This window comes from Cynocephalus volans, chromosome 10 (assembly GCF_027409185.1).
Source record: "Cynocephalus volans isolate mCynVol1 chromosome 10, mCynVol1.pri, whole genome shotgun sequence".
NCBI lineage: Eukaryota > Metazoa > Chordata > Mammalia > Dermoptera > Cynocephalidae > Cynocephalus > Cynocephalus volans.
The window spans coordinates 133227610-133248211 of NC_084469.1; the positions used below are offsets into that span (position 1 = coordinate 133227610).

General features: G+C 48.4%; 2 protein-coding genes across 2 annotated transcripts in view; one reads left to right on the forward strand and one right to left on the reverse strand.

Annotated features, from left to right (window-relative positions):
• The window catches only part of TK2 (thymidine kinase 2), a 45541-nt gene extending 41834 nt beyond the window's left edge, over positions 1–3707 (forward strand). Inside the window, exon 11 of the mRNA XM_063111141.1 lies at positions 3647–3707. The gene's annotated coding sequence lies outside the window, so the exon portion shown is untranslated. The remainder of the gene's footprint in view (positions 1–3646) is intronic.
• A 1931-nt stretch (positions 3708–5638) lies between these two features.
• BEAN1 (brain expressed associated with NEDD4 1) overlaps positions 5639–20602 on the reverse strand; it is a 53769-nt gene continuing 38805 nt past the window's right edge. The window contains exons 4-6 of the mRNA XM_063110122.1: positions 13553–13813; positions 9027–9177; positions 5639–6273 (exon numbers count right to left, since the gene is read on the reverse strand). Coding sequence (XP_062966192.1) covers positions 5928–6273; positions 9027–9177; positions 13553–13813 — 758 coding nt within the window. The 3' untranslated portion in view covers positions 5639–5927. The remainder of the gene's footprint in view (positions 6274–9026; positions 9178–13552; positions 13814–20602) is intronic.

Consider the following 20602-nt stretch of genomic DNA (forward strand, 5'->3'; position numbering starts at 1 on the left):
AGGCCCAGAGGAGGAAAGGGGCTGGCTCAAGGTCAGACTAAGCTGATGACAGAAGCAGAGAAGCCAGGCCTCTGGGTCCCAGTGCCCAGTCTCACTCACAGCAGTGAGCTCAGTGGTCACATTGAGAGCAGGTGTGGGGTGCTGCCTGGATAGGGGGTCCCAGGTCTGGAACTTAGCACTTACTGTCATCAAGTCCATGCATGACGTACAGGGAGGAACCTGTTTCCCTCTTAATTGAACTGGATGTTCTTGCCAATTGTCCCCTGGGCTATGTGCTGGGCCCACTACCTGCAGAGGAACCAGGTTGGGCTCTGATCCTGGGCCCTCAGTCTGGGAGGGATGACTCAGACACTGCAGTCCAGGAAGGGAAGGGCTGGGAGGAGGAGGAGAGGCAGGACCCTATGGTGAGATGGCCCTTGGGGAGAAGTCAGTGCCTGGCCTTGAGCCTCAGGCCCAATTTCACAGATCCTTACCTTGGCCTTTTGCCCAAATATATGTTCTTCTTAAGGAAGAAATTATGCACAACCAGACTGTGGGTGGGTCTATTCCTTGAGAGTATTGTATGCTTATAAGTCACAGAGTGCCCTCAGTGTGGAGTTTGGCCAGCTCCCTGAAGCAGGCCAGAGACCCCTTCCAGTGGGCACTGGAGCTGGGTCTCTCTGGTCCCAGCTCCCACCACCCTCTCCAAGGCAACCTTGGGAACGATCCAGGAGAGATTCAAGATGGCGCCCAGTGAGTCTGAAGCCCTCAGTCCTTGCTAGAGGCTGTTTCTGATTCTCCTTTCTCTGCTAGGGGCCCTGGTCAGCAACCACCCCCCTTCCCTTCCCCTGCCCCAGCACCTGCCCTTGCTCACCATGTGGTCACTGTCTACCTGTGGCTGTGTATCATCACTCAGACTCAGAGCTGGTGGGTAAGGCCTGGACCTGTTGAGGGAATGTGGCAGAGTCCATGCCTGGTCCTCCTGACCTCCTTCCATCTTTCCTTGGAAAACCCATTCCAGGAAAGACTGATTTGGCTCCTACTCCCCCATCCCCAGAGTGGGCATATGACCAGGCCCAGCCAATCCAAGACTCTACCCCCAGTCACAGCCATCAGAAGTTCAGGGATGAATATACGTCCAGGCCTATCAATTTTCTCTGAGATTTGGTATTTGCTGTCTGGGAGAGAGAGGGTCTCCCTGCGTTATGGGTCACAAATCATCACAGACTTGGGACTTCCATAGCCATTTGCTCCAATGGGAGAATGAAGGCAATGTGGCGGACAGCAGAGCCCAGAGAGACAATTTATCTGCCCATATTCTTGGACTTCTTGGATCCAGCCATGCCTGAAGTTGAAATGATCACTTGGACCATTTAGTTACATGAACCAATAAGTATCTTTTCTTGCTTAAGATTCAGGTTGGGTTTCTGCCTCTTGCAATTGAGTAATACGGGTGGGTGATGGGGCTCAGAGCCTGTCAGAGAGTGGAGGGTCCCCTTTTCAGGAGTTCTTTCCCTATACCCACTCTACAGTCCAGGTGATGCCAGCATTGTGGTGGGCTGGGGACCAGACAGCCACTGGCTATGGAGCTGAAACATAGACAGCCCAGGACCCCAGAAGTCATGCTAGTGAGGATGGCCAGTTGTGCTATGGCTGAGGCTGGGACAACAGGGATTCCTGCAGCCCAGGGATTCCTTGGAGACATGTTGGCAGGCACAGGTGGGCTGCAGGCCTGGGGCAAAGATGTGCCCAGCCTGCAAGCCCAGAGACACCAGGCCTGACCTAGGCAATCAGTCCTGTGCTCCAGAGAGTTCAGCTGGTGTGGGGAGGTGCAATGGGAGGCCAAGCAGAGCAGAGCCCAGCACAAAAGATGATGACAAAAGTCTCCTTCAGAAGACGAAGCTGCCTGTCCTCCCATCGCTCACGCCCAGACTCTGGTCGGCTATGCAGGTGGACATGGATGGGAACACCTGAATGTGAGTGTGGATGGCGCTGGAGTGCACAACACCTGAGTTGCATGTGGGATGCTGATTTTAGAGTGCTAAGTAGTGTGTGCTCTGAAGCTGTCTGAGCAAATGTGTACAAGAGCACAGGGGGTGGGAGCTGAGGGAGGCTCCAGTGTGATACCACACACTGAGTGTGTGTCGGGGGGGGTCCTCTAGGGACTTGTGAGAGACCTCATGTGTACGTATGTGCGTAGGGGGCTTGGCCAGTGTCACGGGGGATGTTCCAAGTGGTGGCTGTGGACAGACATCCTTTGTATCTACCTTCCTTCTTCCCTCTTTGGGTGATGCCTGTGCTCATATGTAGCACATGCTGTTGGTGCCCTGTTCAGAGACCTGGGAACTTGCCGGGTCCATGCATGCTGACCCAATGGTGGCTCATGCTGACCACTGCGATGGCTTCATCTGCCAACAGCTGCAACTCCCTGTCTGAAGACTTTCTTTGGCCATAGGAGTCTGCACGGCCTGCACAAGGGGCAAGAGTTAACTTTCTGTAAAGAGCAGCCTCCAAACAATGACTGCTGAGAGTCAGTGTATAAATAACCCATCTCCTGTTCAGGTGGCACCTGAGTCATGCATAGCAGTGTTTAGAAGAACAGAGGAGTGATTATTTTGCATACCGAGATGGGGCTGATATGGATTGTGTTCCCCGAGTTTTATGTATTGGTAGCTTGATCCTTGCTGTGATTGTTAAGAGGGTGGGAAATCTTATTATGATAATTGAGGGTGGGGCTTTAAAGAGGTGGGGCCTTGTGGGACTATAATGTAGTGAATGGATTAATAATGGTGGTCAGGGTTGTGGTTCTGATGGCTTTTAAAGGAGAGAACGTGAGTTTCTCTCTCTGCTCCACCATTTTCTGCCATGTGAGACCCCTGGATCACTGTCGCCACCACCAAGGCATTCACCAAATGTGTTTCCTGGACTTTAGACTTCCCAGCCTCTGAAACTGTAAATAATAAATTTTGTTTTCTTCCAAATTACCCAGTTGCAGGTATTTTATTTTATAAGCAACAGAAACAGACTAATACAGGGACACAGGTATCAGGCTGTGCCCCAAGAGAGGTGCTAGGGGTAGGGGTTAGTCCTGAAAACGGAATGTGTGAATGGGTTAAACCTCATGGAACATCCCAAGGGTGGAAGACAAATACAGGATCCAAATGACAAGTCTTGTCTACAACTATGAGTGTCTGTGGGCAATGGGTTTCAAAGTGGGAGAAGGGGGATTCCGCATTCTTCAGGAGCCTTTCACTTTGAACAGTGTCAGCAGGGAGCCGGCAGACGGCAGTGTGGGCTCGGAGTGGGGGTGGTGGGCGTGGGGACATCTGGCCCCAGGCCCCTCCAGGCGAGATGTGGGACTTGGGCTGGGAAATCGGAAAGAGGAGCCTGCATTTCCTTATCTCACGGTTGTCATCCCCTCCACTGCACCCTCCTGCAGGATCACACCCCACTTTCAGGGCACTTGTGGGTCTTGAACTGTGCTAGTGGACTCTACTTGAGTGGGAGAGAAGTGTGACAGAGGAAAGGAACCAGGCTATATCTGTCAAGAGATCAACAGCCAAAGCCACGGTCTTATGGAGAGCACAAAAAGGAAAAGGAGAATTTCTGCAGAGGGGGAGAAAACAACTCAATTCATTCTAATTACAATTTCTCTCTCTCCTTGTAGTAAAAGCCGTCAAGGTGCTGAAAGTCAACTGCTGTTGGAGTAGAATGTGTAGTCCCTGATGTCCCTAGAGAGTCAGATCCTGAAGTTGATGGATCATCTTAGTGACATTTACACCAACCGAATCTCAGAAAGATGATGCCATGTTTCAGCGAGGTTAAAAAAAAAAAAGTATCTCCTGTAAGTTGCCAATGACCCAAATATCCATATCAACAGGATGGCAAAGCTTTAATGACTCTCAGTCTGGAGGAACAGTGGCTAGGAATTGCTAGGTGGAGGCATATCTATCTTCAGTTTGCTGCTGTTTGGTGTTTCCTTTCCTTACAAGTTTCAGAAGGCAGAAACCCCCACGCACTCTTTGGAAGTGTTACTTCTTGCTACATTTTTATTGATATGATGCATTTATTTTGAACACAGAAAAGATACATTGTTGCTTACTCATATTCAGCTCCTAGTCCAGGAACAAGAAAAGCTGTTTATCTCCATCCCTCAAACACTGATGAGTAGGTAGGCGTTTTTACCTTTTTCTTTTCCCCAGCGCTCTATAGAGTTGCAGAAGCAGGATGCATTTCTTAAGAGTCTCATCCCTGGAGTGCATTTTAAAGGCGATACAGTACAATAGACAGATATTTTTTGCCTAGAAAACAGTACACCACAAAGGTGGACAGAACTGCTTGTAAACACGTTCCCTCCCCCAGGTGGAGTCTGGGGCTCCAGGATGCCACACGCAGGACGCTACAGAACCTCTGGGTGATTCCTTTCAGCTCTGCACCAGAAAAAGTGCTATTTCTACAGAAAATAAAATTCGAGATTGCCATCCTTGCCACCCCTCGGCTGAAGAAAGGGATTACTGAATGTCTTAGCCCTTCATTGGAGGAATTGAAATGTGGGAAAGGATGTATGGGGATGCTGTTGTTTAAGAATGGATGACAAGAGGTGGGGAGGGAGGCAGGGTGACTTGTTCCCTGCCACTGGCAATGCTGGTGGGGATACTCCTCAAAGATGCTTGGCTGCGACCCCCGGCAGGCTGGGTCTTCAGGTATCATCTCTATTACCTGCATGGTCTTTGATGGAAATTGCTGGGGTTCATGGGCCAAGATCTGAGCCTTTCTACAACCAGGCTGACCCCACATATCCCCTTCTGTGGCAGGACCCTTGGCAGTGAGGCCAAGACACACCACTGGTCCTCTCATGGCTGCATGGTGGTATTTATGGGGCTCATATCTCCTTTATCTTGTCTCTGCAAATACCCCAGACGGGCAAGGCCAGAACATGTCGATTCACAATTCCCAGCTATGAGCAGCCACCCAGGAGGACAGCACCAGCTCCTGGGTTTGGCTCTGGCACATGTGAGCTCAGTCCATAGTGGTCAGCTGGGCACATCCTGAGCGAGGGGCCAATTCCCTGCCTCAGAACAGGGCCCAGGTAGCATTGCAGTGGGGACACCTGGAGAAGGGCAATGGTCTCATCTTCTGTAAAGACCCTCAGTCCTGGGCAGTGCTTGGACTGACACAGGAACAGCCGTAACCCACCACCACCATTGCACACCCACTAGGGGCCCTGTCTACCCCCTGTAGCTTGGGGTGGGGGCTACTGAGATAACTCCACTAGCACCACCAGACTAAGGGTACTGGGTTAGGGAGGGGGCCTAGTGGACTGTGAGGACCTCCAGGTTGTGCCTGGGCCCCCAGATCCATGACCCCACCCTGTAAGTGGCAAGGTGGTGATGTTGTGGCTCTTCTGCCCTGGAAATGAAAGATAGGCACAGCACACAGTGGAATCTCTCTAGGGCCTGTCCCACCTCCCAGGAGGACAAGCTGGCCCTAGGATAGGGGTCGGGGCAGGCAGCTGACCTGAGATGGTCGAGCAGTTTCTGGAGGCTGTGGGTGAGGGTGGGGGCAGACAGGCCCAGGGAGAGGCAATAGAGAGCCCGTATCCTACTTCACCTCTCTTCCCTCAGCGCTGTCTACAGAGGCACAACCAGCAGGCTGGGGGGAGAGATGGGAGGCTGAGAAGGCTTCACTTTTAATGAAAGTTTTGCAGGTGGGCTTTGTGTGGGTGTGGTGGGCCTGTGTGTGTGCACATGTCTACACACATGTGGGGCATGTCTAGATCTGTGTGTGCACATGGGGCATGTCAGTGTGTATGTCTGTGTGTGTACAAGTTGCATCTATGTGTGTGCATGAGTTGGGTGTGCATGTCTCTCTGTGTGTATGTGCCTGTGTGTGCCTGAAGGATGTGGCTCAGCCTAGAGGGACCGGCAGGACCTGGCTGGCTGGATCACTCACACGATCCTCTCCGGGCTGGAGGCTGTTGTCCGGGTTGGGACCGGTGAGCCCTGTGAGCTCCTTGGACCTGGTCCTAGTCCTGGCAGCAGCAGGAGGCCTGATAGGGGGCCATCCCCACACACGGCCTCGTAAGGGGGCAGGGTGTCCATGGAGATGGTGCGAAGGCCACTGTGGCCCTCGGTCCTCTGCTCCTGCTGGTGACGGCTGTGGCTGTGGCTGTGGCCGCTGCCCAAGTCGAGGGTGCCATCCAGCATGAGGCAGGAGTCGGTCAGCGAGTAGGGCGGTGGTGCATCCGTGGGGACGTACAGCTGAGTGGCCCCTGGCCCCACACACTCCTCATAGCTACAAGAGAAGAGGTTCCCTCAGGGCCCTGTGGAACCTGGGCCTTAGGGGTAGGTGTGGGGATCTCTTGCCAAGGGATGGGGGCCTATCTTCAGTGACAAGCTGCCCTGGCTGAGGACCAGGGAGGGACGTGTCCACACTGGTTCCAATGAAACCCCACTACACTCTCGGAGAGGCAGGCCAGAACCCTTGAGACCTGAGTTCTGGACCTGACTCAGTCCCATGTTCTGTGTGAACTTGAGCAATTCACTGGGCTTTTGTGGGTCTCAGATTCCTCAGAACAAAAGCAGCCACTGTCTAGGGAGTGGGTTCCAGGCATATGTCCACTGCATGTGTGAGGGGAGCTGGGTAGGAGCAACCTTGGGCTGGGCTGAGGTCACTCCCTTGTCACTCCAAAGCTGCCATTGTAGGTTTAGGAGGGCCGCTCTGAACCTGAAGACATGAAGCAAAAAAGCACCACTGTCCAGAGAAGACCAGTAGTACTGTCCGTCCTGGTGCCCCTGGGGCAGGGGTAAAGGAGAACGGGTGTTGGGGAGGACAGGGCCATTTATCCAGGGCCTGAGGGATCTCTTCATAAGGAAGTGATGGGGGCCTTGACCTCTCTTCCCTCTTCAAGTCCTAACTGATGGGTGGTCTGCCTGAGGGTGGCTGGTGGGAGAAGACCTAAAGGCCCCTCAGAGAATGCCTCCCTGGGACAGTGTTGCCTGATGGCCTTGAGTGCAGTCTGGACACAATGATTCCTGTCCCTATAGATGTGATTTGGGCTTTGGGGACTCGTAGGAGCTGGGGCCTGAACCCTCACCCCAACAGCAGGAATCTAACGTCCAGCAAGCCCCCTGTCTGTTCCCCTCCCCTCCTACTACCACTGTTTCTGGGGTCCCCCACAGCAGTGGGCATAACTCCCTCCCTCAGACTCCATGACCCAGCTCCTTCTCAAGGAGAACCTGGCCCCATTCCCAAAGGCGGTCTCTACCCCAGTGGCTTCAGCTGAGGTCACAATGACCCCAGGCTTAGCCAGACCCCTGTTGCCTGCCAGGTCTCAATGGTGTGTGTATGTGTGCATGTGTGTGTGTTGTGTATCTGTGTGTGGTGTGTGTGTGTGGTTGTGTGTTCAGGTGTTCATGTGTGTGTGTGTGGGCATGTGTGTGTGGGTGTGCATGTCTGTGTGTGTGGTGTGTGTGTGTGTGTGAGGGGCATGCGTGTGTGGGTGTGCATGCCTGTGTGTGTGTGGGGGGACATGCGTGTGTGGGTGTGCATGCCTGTGTGTGTGTGTGTGTGTGTGTGGTGTGTGTGTGTGGGGAGTATGTGTGTGGGTGTGCATGTGTGTGTGTGATCATCCCACCTTCCCCCCTCTACTCCCACCCCTACCTCAGCTGCCTGTCCAGGCCCCAACCCCAATGAGCCCGGGGCAAGGAGCCTAACCACAATTTAGGCCCTCCACCTGGACACCTTCCGTGCCTGAGAGGAACCCCACACTGCTCTGACTCAAGGAGAACTCTGTCCCCCAAAGCCCCAGACTTGCTCCCTGTGCACCTTGACATTGATCAGATGCAGCCCCACTGGGTCCTGTCTTTCTGATGAGCTGCACTGAGCACAGGCAACCTCCTTGGGGCCCAGCTCCTGGTCTCTGGGGCCTAGCTGGAACTTCTCCACACAGAGCAAGAGCCACTGAGGCCCCTGGGGGTGAGGGTGGGTATACTTATTCTCAAAGCATGACCTCAGGAACTGTGGGGCTCACACTAACCCTGAGCCAATCCCCAGACAGCCAAGTATCTCTTTCTACCCAGGAACACCTGGTAAGCAGGGGTTACTCGTCCCTGTTTATAGATGAGGAAGTGGGGGTCCTGAGAGTGGGGGTCCAGGCTGGTTTCAAACCAGGCAGGTCTGACTCTAAAGCCAGGGAAGGGAAAGGGAAAGGGAGGTCAAGCCTGACTGTGCTCTCCTGGGAGTGGCGCACCGCGCCCGCTGGCTTCCAGGCTTTTGCTGCAGCAGCGCCCTGGACAGAGGCCTGTGCTTCCCGATGCCCTCCTGTCATCCTCCTCAGCACTGACACCTTATCACCTATGACCTGGAAGTAGTAACAACAGCGCTGGGAGAAGAGCAGTGAGTATCCAGCACTGTGCTGTGTGCTCTGCTGAGCATCACCCGCACCATTTCCTCTCATTTTCACAACTGTCCTATGGGGTGGATATCATTACCATGGCCATTTTAACAGTGGAGAAGCAGGCGTGGAGAGATTAAGTAACTTGCTCAAGATCATATAAGAAAGAATTTCCAGAGCCAGTCAACCTGCAGCCATCAGATGCCAGCATCTGGGCTTGTCCCCGCTTTGCTACCCCAGTCCCTGGTGTTACTTAGAGAAGCACAATGGATTTTTTTCCCCTAGGGAGAAGTTGATCCCATGGCCACTGAAATAACCTCATACTCCACTGCTCCAATGCCCCAGGGAGACACCCGGAGGAGCAGAGCCCCAGAGGGCTCAGGCATTCCCGGGCAGCCCTGCTCATCAGCTGAAGGAGCTGAGCTTGTCTCTTCCTTTTCTAGCACCTCCTGGTGAAATCTGCTGAGTCACGTCCTGCTTCAATGGGACCTGCTCAGTCAGGAGTGGTGAGGAGATGGCCACGCCCACTGAGCAGATGTGTGGTGCATTTACAACAGCAGGAGAGGTGTTGCTATTTCTCATGGTGGGGGGTGTCTTCATGTCCTCAGCCCCATCATCTCATGTCCCCTCCTCCCCAACGTGGCCTCCTTACCCTGGTGGAGAATCTGGGTACAGCTCCCTGAGCACTGTGGCATCCACATCGCCATCGGAGCTGATGTCCAAGGGTGGGGGCCAGTCCTCAGTGGGGCTGCAGGCATAGCGCATCCTGTGGCTCGAGCGGCTGTATGTGTGCCCGCCAGACACTGCAGGGAATAGACATCAGCTTGGCCTCAGGCCAGTGCCCAGACATGGTCCTCACGGAGAGGCAGCCCAGAACCCTTTACTAGAGGTCACCGAGGCTCTGATCTTCCCACCTGACCACTTACCCCTCACCAAGCACAGCTACCTTAATCCCCTCAGTGACAGCACCAGAATATTGAGCGCCGTCACTGTGTTGGGCATGGGGTCACAGAGAGGAAGCAGAGCAGGCCCTGTCTTGGAGGGGCTTCCAGGGAGGTGGGCAGCCTGCCCTGGAGACAGCCTGGTATTGGGCATTGTTTTGTGAGCCTCGATAGTACTAGGGTTGTGGGAGCAGACTGACCTCTTGGAAGTCAGGGAGGGCTACCTGGAGGAGGGGCCGCCAGAGTCTTGTCTAGGAATTAGCCAGAAGAAGAGGGGCAGACTGAGAGAAGGGAACTGAACAGTTTGAGCCAGGGAGGGAGAGGAAAAAGAAGAGTATGGTGTGAACAGGGAGCTTTGAGCTGCGGAGTATGGCCTGGGCATAAGAAAAACCGGGAGGAGAGCAGCAAGGAATGAGGGTTGCAGAGGACTCTGGGATCAGGTCTTCCCCCACCCCCCACCCCAACCGCACACTATTCCCTCTAGGAATCTCAGGGAAAAAAGAGGCTTCTACATGAATCTGGCAATTCCAAATATTGCATTCTCCTTTAGGTTTTTTGCCACTCATTAGCATATCAAAGGCTCTGAAAAGGCCTGCAGCTAAGGACCACATTTAACTGTGCTTGTCCAGCATTTGATAAGAAACCACAGAATCTTATTTTCTTAAACCTAGTAACATTGCTTAGGAGATGCTGCTGTAGTGCAATCCTCTCCTTCTATAGCTGAGGTTCAGAGAGGTCTGGTGACTTGCTGGTGGCCACACAGTGAGTGGTGGGGCCAGAGGGTGGCTGGATGTCTGGGCTCCTTACCTTCTAAGCTCCCTACTTCCCAGTTTCTGACAGGTCCAGTCATGGCTGGGGAACAGTGGGAGCCAAAAGATGGCTGAGACACGAGGTCTCCCCACCCCCATGGGTTCTTAGGTGAGTCCTCCCCTCTGGGGGTGTGGCTCAACATGAGGGGCGGAGCCTGTGACCTCAATTTGGGTGGCAGGTTGCCATCCCTGTTCTGCAGACTAGGAAGCTGAGGCTCAGGGTCACATACCTGGTAGGGTGTGGAGTAGGAATTCATGCAGTTCATATAACCCCAAAGACTGTTGTTTCCACTCCCCTAATCTCTTTTTCCCACTCTTGATACAACAGTGAGTGGAAAAATCTGGATTTGAAACTATACCTGCAGGTATAATTCCAGGGTTATATATGGACACCAAGAAAGCTCTCAGAAGGAAATATTCCAAACACGTTAGTGGTGGCTCTGTCCTGATGACAGGATCATGACCCTTATTTTCTTCTTTATATTGTCTGTATTTTTAAGATTTTCTACAATGAACACATATTACTTTTCTACTGGGAAAAATGGACCCAATAACATACTGTAAAAAAGAAGCTGAAATGAGATTTGTTTCTCTTCAGGGCACCAGGAGAAAGATGGAATTTTTGGAAGGACTTTGGGAAGAAACTCAGGAAAGATGAAAGCACAAAACAATAGGTGAACCAGGGCTGCAGGGCTGCAGTGCTGGGGTCCTGTCCCTGCCAGTGTGGCCAGGAAGGTCTTTGGGCTCAGGGGAGTGTCCCACCTTTAGGACAGGAGGTTGTGGCTGTCACACAGGACCTCTGGGGAAAGCCAGGGCTGTTTCTGGGACCTAAGTGGGGTGGACAGGGTGGGCAGCCTTGAGAGCTGAGAGGGACAAACCAAACTGCCATTTACCCTCTCTTCTTAAGCTGCTTTTTCTTGGGCCTCCCAGAGGCTGAGCATCTCAGGGAAACTGAGACTGCCCTGAGGCGCTCCCCTAGCTCAGACGCCAATCTGAGATAACCGAGTTCAGTCCAGACATCCTTCTAGGCAGAGCTCCTGAGGAACAGCTAGCAAGGAACCAGACCCTCCCCCATTTGAACTCCTCAAATCCACTTCTATCCCTTCTCCTCTCCTGACTTCCACATCTGCACAGACTCTGGAAGTCCCGCTTTCCACCTCATGGCAGGTGAAATCTCCCTATCCTCCTTTTTGCCAAAATTAAGAAATACCCAATCCAAGGTTACCACCCCTTGACAGGCTCCAGGAGAGGGCGGAGGAGGAACTCGCACCCATGAGCACCTACTGTGCTCCCCCTCCGCGGTCTCACTTGCCCTCACAACCACCTGCAGGACAAACGCTGTGGTTACCCTCTTCTATCATATGACGAAACTTGCTCTAAATCCACAGCAAGTGAGAGGAGACAGTCAGCCACCAGATCTATCTTAAAGCTCAAGATCTTTCCATCTTACGGAGACAGAATTCATTCTTCCCTCTGTCCCTCCCTCCCTCCCTTCCTTCCTCCCTTCCTTCCTTCTCTCTCTCTCTCATTCATTTTCAAACATTTGTTGGCTCCTCACTGTCTGACCAGACTGTAGAAAGGCCCTGTGGGCAGGCAGAGGGCTGACTGGGCAATGGGGAGCCATTGAGGGATGTTGAGCAGACGATGGAAGTGGTCACAGTCCAGTCACTTTGGTTGCCTTGTGGAAAATGCCTTGGAGGTGCCAGACTGGCCTGGAAGCAGGTTTTCATTGGCCATTACTTCCAGGCCTGTGTTCCCCAGCTTCAGGTTTCCCTTAAGTGCTAAAAGCTAGCACCTTCCTTTACCAGTTAACTCTGGGAAAAGGGAGAGAAAAAGCCTCAAACTTGCTGGTTAATCAGGGTGTGTTGGGGGAGGGGAAGAGGGCCTCCAATGGCCCAGGCCGATTGAATCCAATTCAATCTATTTTTAAAATTTGTCCTTTCTTTTTTTTTTCCCCAAGCTCTTTCTGCCCTGGCGTGGAAAGCCTCTCAGGTCCTGCCATGGCTCTGGATCCCAGGAGGCTGATATCACTTCATCTATAGTGTGAAGGGCACTCCCTGGAATTATGCAACTCCATGGACCTGCTTTTCTTTTCCCTACCTGAAGGGTGGCCTTGGACTCTAGGCAGAGGCCCCATGAGGACTCAGTGCAGGATCCTGTAAGGAGGGGTCTGACTTTTTCCTGCCATTGAAAATTGTCTGGGAATTGAATGCAACTGAGTACCATCCTGCTGCTTTTAGACACTGGCCCCTTTCAGGAATGAGACAGAGTCAGGTGGTTGCACTCTGTGAAAAGTTTTGGCATTCTGGCCAGATGGGCATTTCCAGGGCTGGTCACCTGCTATGGTCTGAATGTTGATCCCCAATGTGGCAGTGTTGAGAGGTGGGGCCTTTGGGAGGTGTTTGGATCATGATGGCTATGCCCTCATGAGTGGATGAATCCATTCATGGATTAATGGATTAATGGTTTAATGGATGAGTGGGTTATCATGGGAGTGGCACTGGCGGCTTTCTAAGGAAAGCAAGTGAGCATGTTAACACTTGCTCTTACTCATCCCTCTCCATGTGATATACCCTGCACAACCTGGGACTCTGCAGAGAGTCCCTACCAGGAAAAAGGCCCTCACCAGATGCACCCCCTGAACTTTGGACTTCCCAGCCTCCAAAACTGTAAGGAATAAATTTCATTTCTTTATAAGTTACCCAGTTTCAGGTATTGTTATAAGTGACAGAAAATGGATAATCTATCACCCAAGAATTGGCCACCAACTCTATTTAAGAGTGACTTTCACAATTGGGAGACCCTGAAATCAGTTCTACTTGCACTTAGCAGGTTCTCTGGGAGAGATTTATTCACCCATTCATTCTATCCATTTATTCATATTCCCACTCATCCCATCCAACAGCCCCCATGTATCCATCCCTCTACTTGCCTATCTATCCATCCATCCATCCATCCATCCATCCATCCCATATATCTATCCACTCACACATCCATCCACCACTGAATCCACCCATCTGTATGTCCCTCCATCCCTCCATTCATCCATTCTTCCATCTATCCATTTATCCACTCATCCCCTCCACCCAACCATCTCTCCATCCATCCCTCCGTCCAGGCACCAGCTGGATCAGCTGTTGATACAGCCTAGACCAATAGCGACAGAGACTGGGGAGTAGAAACACACTCTCCCTCCAACCTTCAGCCTCACTCTGCGTTCCTCTCTTGGCAGACAATGGGGCTTCTCATGCCACTGAAAACATTATGGTGGGCACCTGTGAGCTTTTCCTGAGCACCCAGGACTTCTAGGATGCCTTCCCTGACTACCCTGCCCTACCCATGGAAGAGCCGCCATCTCTTTGATGCCACCCGGGTTGCAATCACAATTGGACAAGGGTCCCAGGGCCCCAGGGTGGGCAGCAGCTCACCGTAGCCGTGCTCGTACTCTTGGTGTCGGTGGCGGCGGCGGTGATGGTGGTGGTGGCGGCGGTGATGGTGGTGGCGGTGCCGCTGGAGCCGGGCCTGCCTGTCCCTGCGGATGCTGCCCACGATGATGGTGATGCAGGAGAGGATGATGACCACACCTATGACAGCACTTGCCACCAGCACAGGAGACACGAGCAGATGGCTGTGCTCTGAGCTCTCTGAGAATGTGGGGTAGAAGTAGCTGGTGCGGTTGTATCGTGCTACTGTGGACAGAGAAAGAGAACACTGAGCTGGGGCCAAGGCCTGCCACACACTTTCCTCCTCCACTCCACCCCTGCTACTCTGGGTAACTCATCCCTAAATAACAGAGGATAGTCTGGGGTCAGGTGCATAGATTTTATCCTGGCTGCTCCTGCCAGGGTGGAGGGGAGCAGTGCCCTGCCCTACTGCCTGCAGCAGCCTTTTGTACTGGGGCTGATGGTCCCTCCTCTCCTCTGAAGCTTCTGCCCCAGGAGCTCAACTAACTGACAGATAGGAAAACTGGAACTCAGAGAGGACAATGGACTTGCCCAAGGTCACACAGCAAATTAGTGGCAGAGCTGAGGCTTGAATCCCAGACTCTCAGTGCTAGATAAAGACTCTACTCCACCAAGAAATGAGGTTGAAAGGTCATCATGACTTTACCAAGGTCTTGGGAAGGGGCAGGGAATGCACAGGGGGATGGAGTATAAGAACAAACACTACTGGCCTCAGGCAGGCCTGGGGCTGTGGGCTGCAACTGACCCAGACAGGTCAAGGTGGGTGGATCAGATCAGGGAAAGCTTCCGAGAGGAGGTGAAGCCAAGGTGATCTCAGAGGATGAGAATATGTTAGCTCAGGGAAGGCTGGGGAGGCATTCCAGGCAGAGGAAGAGCAAGGACAAAGACGCAGAGTAATGGGAGGGGACTTCCAGGAAGGGTATGGTGTGGCAGGAGCAAGGAGAGGAACCTCCTGTGGGACTAACAGCTGGATCCCTGAGAGCACCTGGGAATTGTGGTAACTTTGTCCTCCTATAGGAAATGATGACAGGGCCTTGTGGGCTGAAGTCCTATGGAGGGGTCAGAGGCAGCCAGGAGCAGCCACATGCACCTGCTGCCTTGCTCAGGGATAGCTAGCACCTCATTAGTGAGTGCCTAGGAATGCCACTCAGTTCCCTCCAACTAGGCCAGGGTGGTGATGCAGATGTGCAGACTTTTACAGATTTGTGGACTAAGACTCAGTGCTATTAAGCAACCAGCCCACAGTCACCCCATTACTCCATGACAGAGCCAAGCTAGAAACCAGGTTTGGCTTCAAAGTGTAGCGCTCACTCCCCAGCATCTCCTGCCCTAGGCATGAGCCCTTCCTGAGGCTGCCAGACCCATTTCTGGACAGCAGTAGGAAGCCACCTTCAGACACTCAACACACCATAGGGTCAGGGGTAAGCATGAAGGGAGGTCACATCATTCCTGGGCTCTGTTCAGAGAGGGGTCTCCTTGCCTGTCCTTCCAGAGCCCATGTCTGAGCCCTGCTTTGCATTTGTTGCAAATAATCACGTGTGGTTTCCAGGGCTTGTGACTGATCACTCTTTGTCCTCAAGCTCAGCACTGGGTCTGGGTATTCCAAAGGTGCCCAAGGACTGTATTGAATGAGTGGCTCCATATATGAGACCAGATGAGGTAGGCCTCAAGCTGCCTCAGGGGAATGAAGCCTCTGTCTTGGATGGTAAACAGAGTTTGGATGATCACCTGCCAGAGTAGCTGAAAGAGGTTTTCACCACCAACCCCCAGATGAGGGCCTGAACCTCTGCCAATCAGAGACTGGACACTCATCTGTTGTCATTTTCCCCTTCCCATCCCTTCACAGCACTGCCCCCAAAAGCCTCACCCATGCTCAGCCCATGGCAGGAACAGGAGGATGAAGCGTGAACTCAGGACCTTAGCTAGGGCTAGGAATGTGCCCTGGGGGCAGTTCTGGCTCACGCTTGTGGCTCTTACAGCCCGCTAACCTAGAGGCCCTACTGTCTGTATGTCATACCAGGCTAAGATCCAAGCCTTTGTTTGCTGAAGTTCAGTGTAAGACGCTCTTCTGGAGAGGCATGTGTTGGAGAGAAGGAACAACTCACAGCTTTGGCTGGGCATGTATGCTTCTTGACTCTCTGATGTGAGAACGCTGGGACAAATGGATTCCTGGGATTCTTAGAGGGACAAACACAGGCCACTATTTTCAAAGCTTCTACCATGTGTAGAATCAATGCTCAGAGCTCACTTCATCCTTGGTGCTATGTCGATCTGACTCTCCCTATTTTACAGGTGAGGATACTGAGGCTCAAAGATATTAAATGACTCACCTGCAGTCATACAGCCAGTATATGACCAGGCCAGGCTCTCTCTGGGTCTTGGTCTCCCTACTAAATCATAAGGAGCTGGACAAGAAGCTCTCTAATGTGTAACAACAATAGCACTAAAAGAGGGAAGAGGGAATAGAGTTATAGAGGAGTAACTGGAGTAACTTAATTTTCACTGGAATTAGCATAAACATGAGGTAGATTCTGATAAGTTAAGATGTACATGGTAAGGCCTAGGGCAACCACTAAGGGAATAACTCAAGCAAATATGGTGAAAAACTCATTTAAAGAATTAAAACATTACAGCAGAAAATATTCACTTAAAGCAAAAAGGAGAAATAGAGGAAGAAAAAAGACATGAAACATATACAAGACAAAAAGTAACATGGCAGATGTAAATCAAACCTTCTCAATGATAACAGTAAATGTGAATTGATTAAACAATCCAATAAAAAAGCAGAGATTGTCAGACTGGGTAAAAAAACAAGATCGAACTATATGCTGTTCATAGGAGTCTCATTTGAGAACCAAAGACACACATAAGTTGAAAGTAAAAGGATGGAAAAAGATACACCATGCAAATAGCAATCATAAGAAAGCTGGAGTGGCTATAATAATATCAGAAAAAATAGACTTTAAAACAAACAAAGTCATTAGAGATAAGAGGGACATATTATAATGATAAAAGGGTTAATCCATCAGGAAGTTATATTTTCAACATATATGCACCTAACAACAGAGTTCCAAAATATGTGAAGCAGAGGCTAACAAACTGAGGGGATATATAGGCAATACAACAATAGCTGAAGACTTCAATGTGCCATTTTCAATAAGGTGTAGGAAAACTAGGCAGAAGATCAATAAGGAAATATAAGACTTGGACAACACTCTACAAAACCAGACCTAACAAACATTTACAACAGCAGAATGTACATTCTTCTCAAGTGCACATTGAACATTTTCCAGGATAAGCAATGTGCTAGGTCATAAAACAAGCATCAATAGGTTTAAAATTATTAAAATTGTACAAAATATGTTTTCTGATCACAGTGAAGTGAAATAAGAAATTATTAAAATTGTTCAAAATATGTTTTCTGATCACAGTGAAGTGAAATTAGAAATTAATAACAGAAAGAAATTTGTGAAATTCACAAATACATGGAAATTAAACAACATACTAATAAATAACCAGTGAGTCAAAGAGAAAATCATAAGGGAAATTAGGAAATACTTTGAGATGAGTTAAAATGAAATTGCACCAAAACATGTGGGATGCGGCTAAACCAGTGTTTAGAGGGAAAATTACAGCTACAAATGTCTGTTAGAAAAAAGAAAAAAAAAAATCTCAAATCAACAACCTAATCTTCTGCATTAAGATACTGGAAGAGAGCAAACTAATTCCTCAGCAAGCCAAAGGAAGGAAATAATAAAGATTAGGGTAAAAATTAGTGAAATAGAGAAGAGAAAAACAGTAGAAAAAAATCAATGAAACCAGAAGTTGGTTCTTTGAAAAGGTTAATAAAATGGACAAGGCTTTAGCTAGAATGACCAAGGAAAAAATAGAGAAGACTCAAACTACTAGAATCAGAAATGAAAGGGGACACTACTACAGACCTCATAGAAATAAGAATTATCAGGGAATACTACGAAAAATGGTATGTCAATAAACTGAGTAACTTGAATATAATGTATACAAATTCCTAAAAATGCACAAAACTAAGGAAACGAGCTCAAGAAGAAACAGAAATTCTAAATAGATCTATAACAAGTAAAGAGAGTGAATTAGTAACATAAAGCTTTTTACACCAAAAAGCTCAGGACCAGATAGTTTCACTATTAAATTCTACCAAACATTTAAAGAAGAAATAATAACTTTAATGGGTACAAGACTTCGATTTGAGAAGATGAAAAAAGTTCTGGAGATGGAAGGTGGTGATGGTTGCACAACAGTATGAATGTACTTAGTGCCACTGGAATGTACACTTAAAATCATTAAAATGGCAAATTTTATGTTATATATATTTTGCCACAATAAAAAAGCTTAAAAAGTGCAAAATTTCATAAACTTTTCTAAAAAATAGAAGAAGGAACATTTATCATTTCATTCTATAATGCCACCATTATCCAAAACCAGACAAAGACATCACAGAAAAAGAAAATTACAGACCAACATTTCTGGTGAATATTGAGGCAAAAATCCCCAATGAAATACTAGCAAATTGAATCTAGCAGTACATAAAAGGGATTATACATCATGACCAGGTGAAATTTATCCAAGGAATGCAAGATTAACTTAACTTCCCCAAATTTATTGATGTGATATGCCACATCAATACATTAGAGGGCAAACCCCACATGATCATAGAAAGCATTTGACAAAATTCAACACCCCTTTATGTTAAAAACACTCAACAAACTAAGAATAGAAGGGAACTTTTTCAACCTGATAAAAGGCATCTAAAACCACAGATAATATCATGCTTAATGGTGAAAAACTGATATTTCCTCCCTAAGATCAGGAGAAGACAAGCATGTCCACTCTTGCCACTTCCATTCTACATTGTACAGGGTATTCTAGCCAGAGCAATTAGGCAAGAAAATACAATAAAAGAAAAGAAGTAAAACTGTATTTGCAAGTGACATGATCTGATATATAGACAATCCTAAGAAATCTATTAAAAAAAAATTAGAACTAATAAGTTCAGCAAGGTTACAGGATACAAGACCAATATACAATAATCAGTTCTATATCTATATGATAGCAATGAGCAAACCTAAAATGAAATTAAGAATGAACTAGTTAGGAGTAAATTTAACAAAAGAAGTGAAAAACTTATATTCTAAAACATTTTTGAAAAAAATTAAAAACCTGTATAAGTGGAGAGACACCCCATGTCATATTGTTAAGAAGACAGTACTCCACAAATTGATCTACAGATTCAACACAATCCCGATCAGAGTCTCAGCTGACTTCTTTGTAGAAACTGACAAGCTGATCCTAAAATTTATATGAAAATTCAAGGGGCCCAAAATAACCTCAAAAGAAGAACTAAATTGGAGAATTCACACTTCCTGATTTCAAAACTTACTATAGAGTTACAGTAATCAAGATAGTGCAGTACTGGCACAGGAATAGACATATTGATAAATGGACTAAATTAAAGTACAGAAATAAACCCTTATATTTATGGTCAATTGATTTTCAACAAGGGTGCAAAGACAACTAAATGAGGAGAATAATAGTCTTCAACAAATGGTAGTGGGATAACTAAATACATGCAAAAGAATAAAGTTAGATCCCTGCTTCACACCATATACAAAATTAACTCAAAATGGACCAAACACCTAAATATATAACCTAAAACTGTAAAACTCTTAGATGGAAACATGGGGATGAATCTTTATGATTTTAAATTTGGCAAGTGAGTCTTAGATATGACACCAACAGCATAAGAAGCAAAAGAAAAAAAAAAGAAACACCAAAATTAAAAACTTTTGTGCATCAAAGGATACTATCGAGAAGATGAAAAGACAACCTATAGAATGAGAGAAAATATTTGTGAATCATATATATAATAAGAGACTCCAGAATATATAAAGAGCTATTGCAACTCAATAACAAAAAGAAAATCCAATTAAAAAATGGACAAAAGATCTGAGTAGACATTTCTCCAAAGAAGATACAACTGTCCAATAAGCACATGAAAAGATGCTCAAAATCCATAGTCATCAGAGAAATGCAAATCAAAACCACAATGAGATACCACTTGACACACACACGGCTGGCTATAATCAAAGACAGATGTGCTTATATTCCAAAAGACCAAGTGTTAGTGAGGATGTGGAGAAATTGGAACCCTCATAAACTGCTGGTTCTTCGTAAACACAGTCTGGCAGTTCTCACAGAGCTAAACATAATTGCCATATGATCCAGCAATTGTACTCTTAGGTATCTATCTAAGAAAAATAAAAACACATGTACACACAAAAATTTGTATGTTAATATTCATAATAGTATTATTCATGATAGTCCCCCCTGCCAAAGTACATGGGGCTTGGCTGCCTCTTTCTCATCCTTTAGATCTTTTCTTAAAAGTCTCCTCCTCAGAGTGGTTGCGCCTAGTTGCCATTCACCCCACTATACATCATATTACCCCATGCACTTTTTTCAAACAGCACTTATATCCCAATCTCTGAACATCTTGTTTATTTATTTGTTTACTTGTTTATGGCGTTAGTACATCTTTGGACTCCCTGCCCACCTCACTAGATTGTTAGCTCCTTGAAGACAGATATCCCATCTTCCCTGACCTGTGTACTGCTTGAATCTGAAGCACCCAGCCAGGTGCCAGGCACATAATAGGTGCTCATTAAATACTAGTTGGATGACTGAGTGACCTGCAATGGACTTAGTTGGCTTTGTGTCTATCTCCCCATTAGGCTAGAATTTGTTTTCTTCACTATTTTTTGACTGATTGTGACAGCTTGAGTTTCGGATGAAGTGGCAACTTCTCCTTTTGGTTCCCTTGGCTGTTAGCTATAGTAAGCTAAAGTTTTCCATTTTTCTTCAACACTCATAGATGAAAGGTGGCAAAGTGAGGCTCCCCTCCATCTTTTCTTCCCAGTCAAAAGGTATCAATTTAAATGGTCTTGTCTGACCTCAACTTAGGAGAAACCTAGTCCTTGG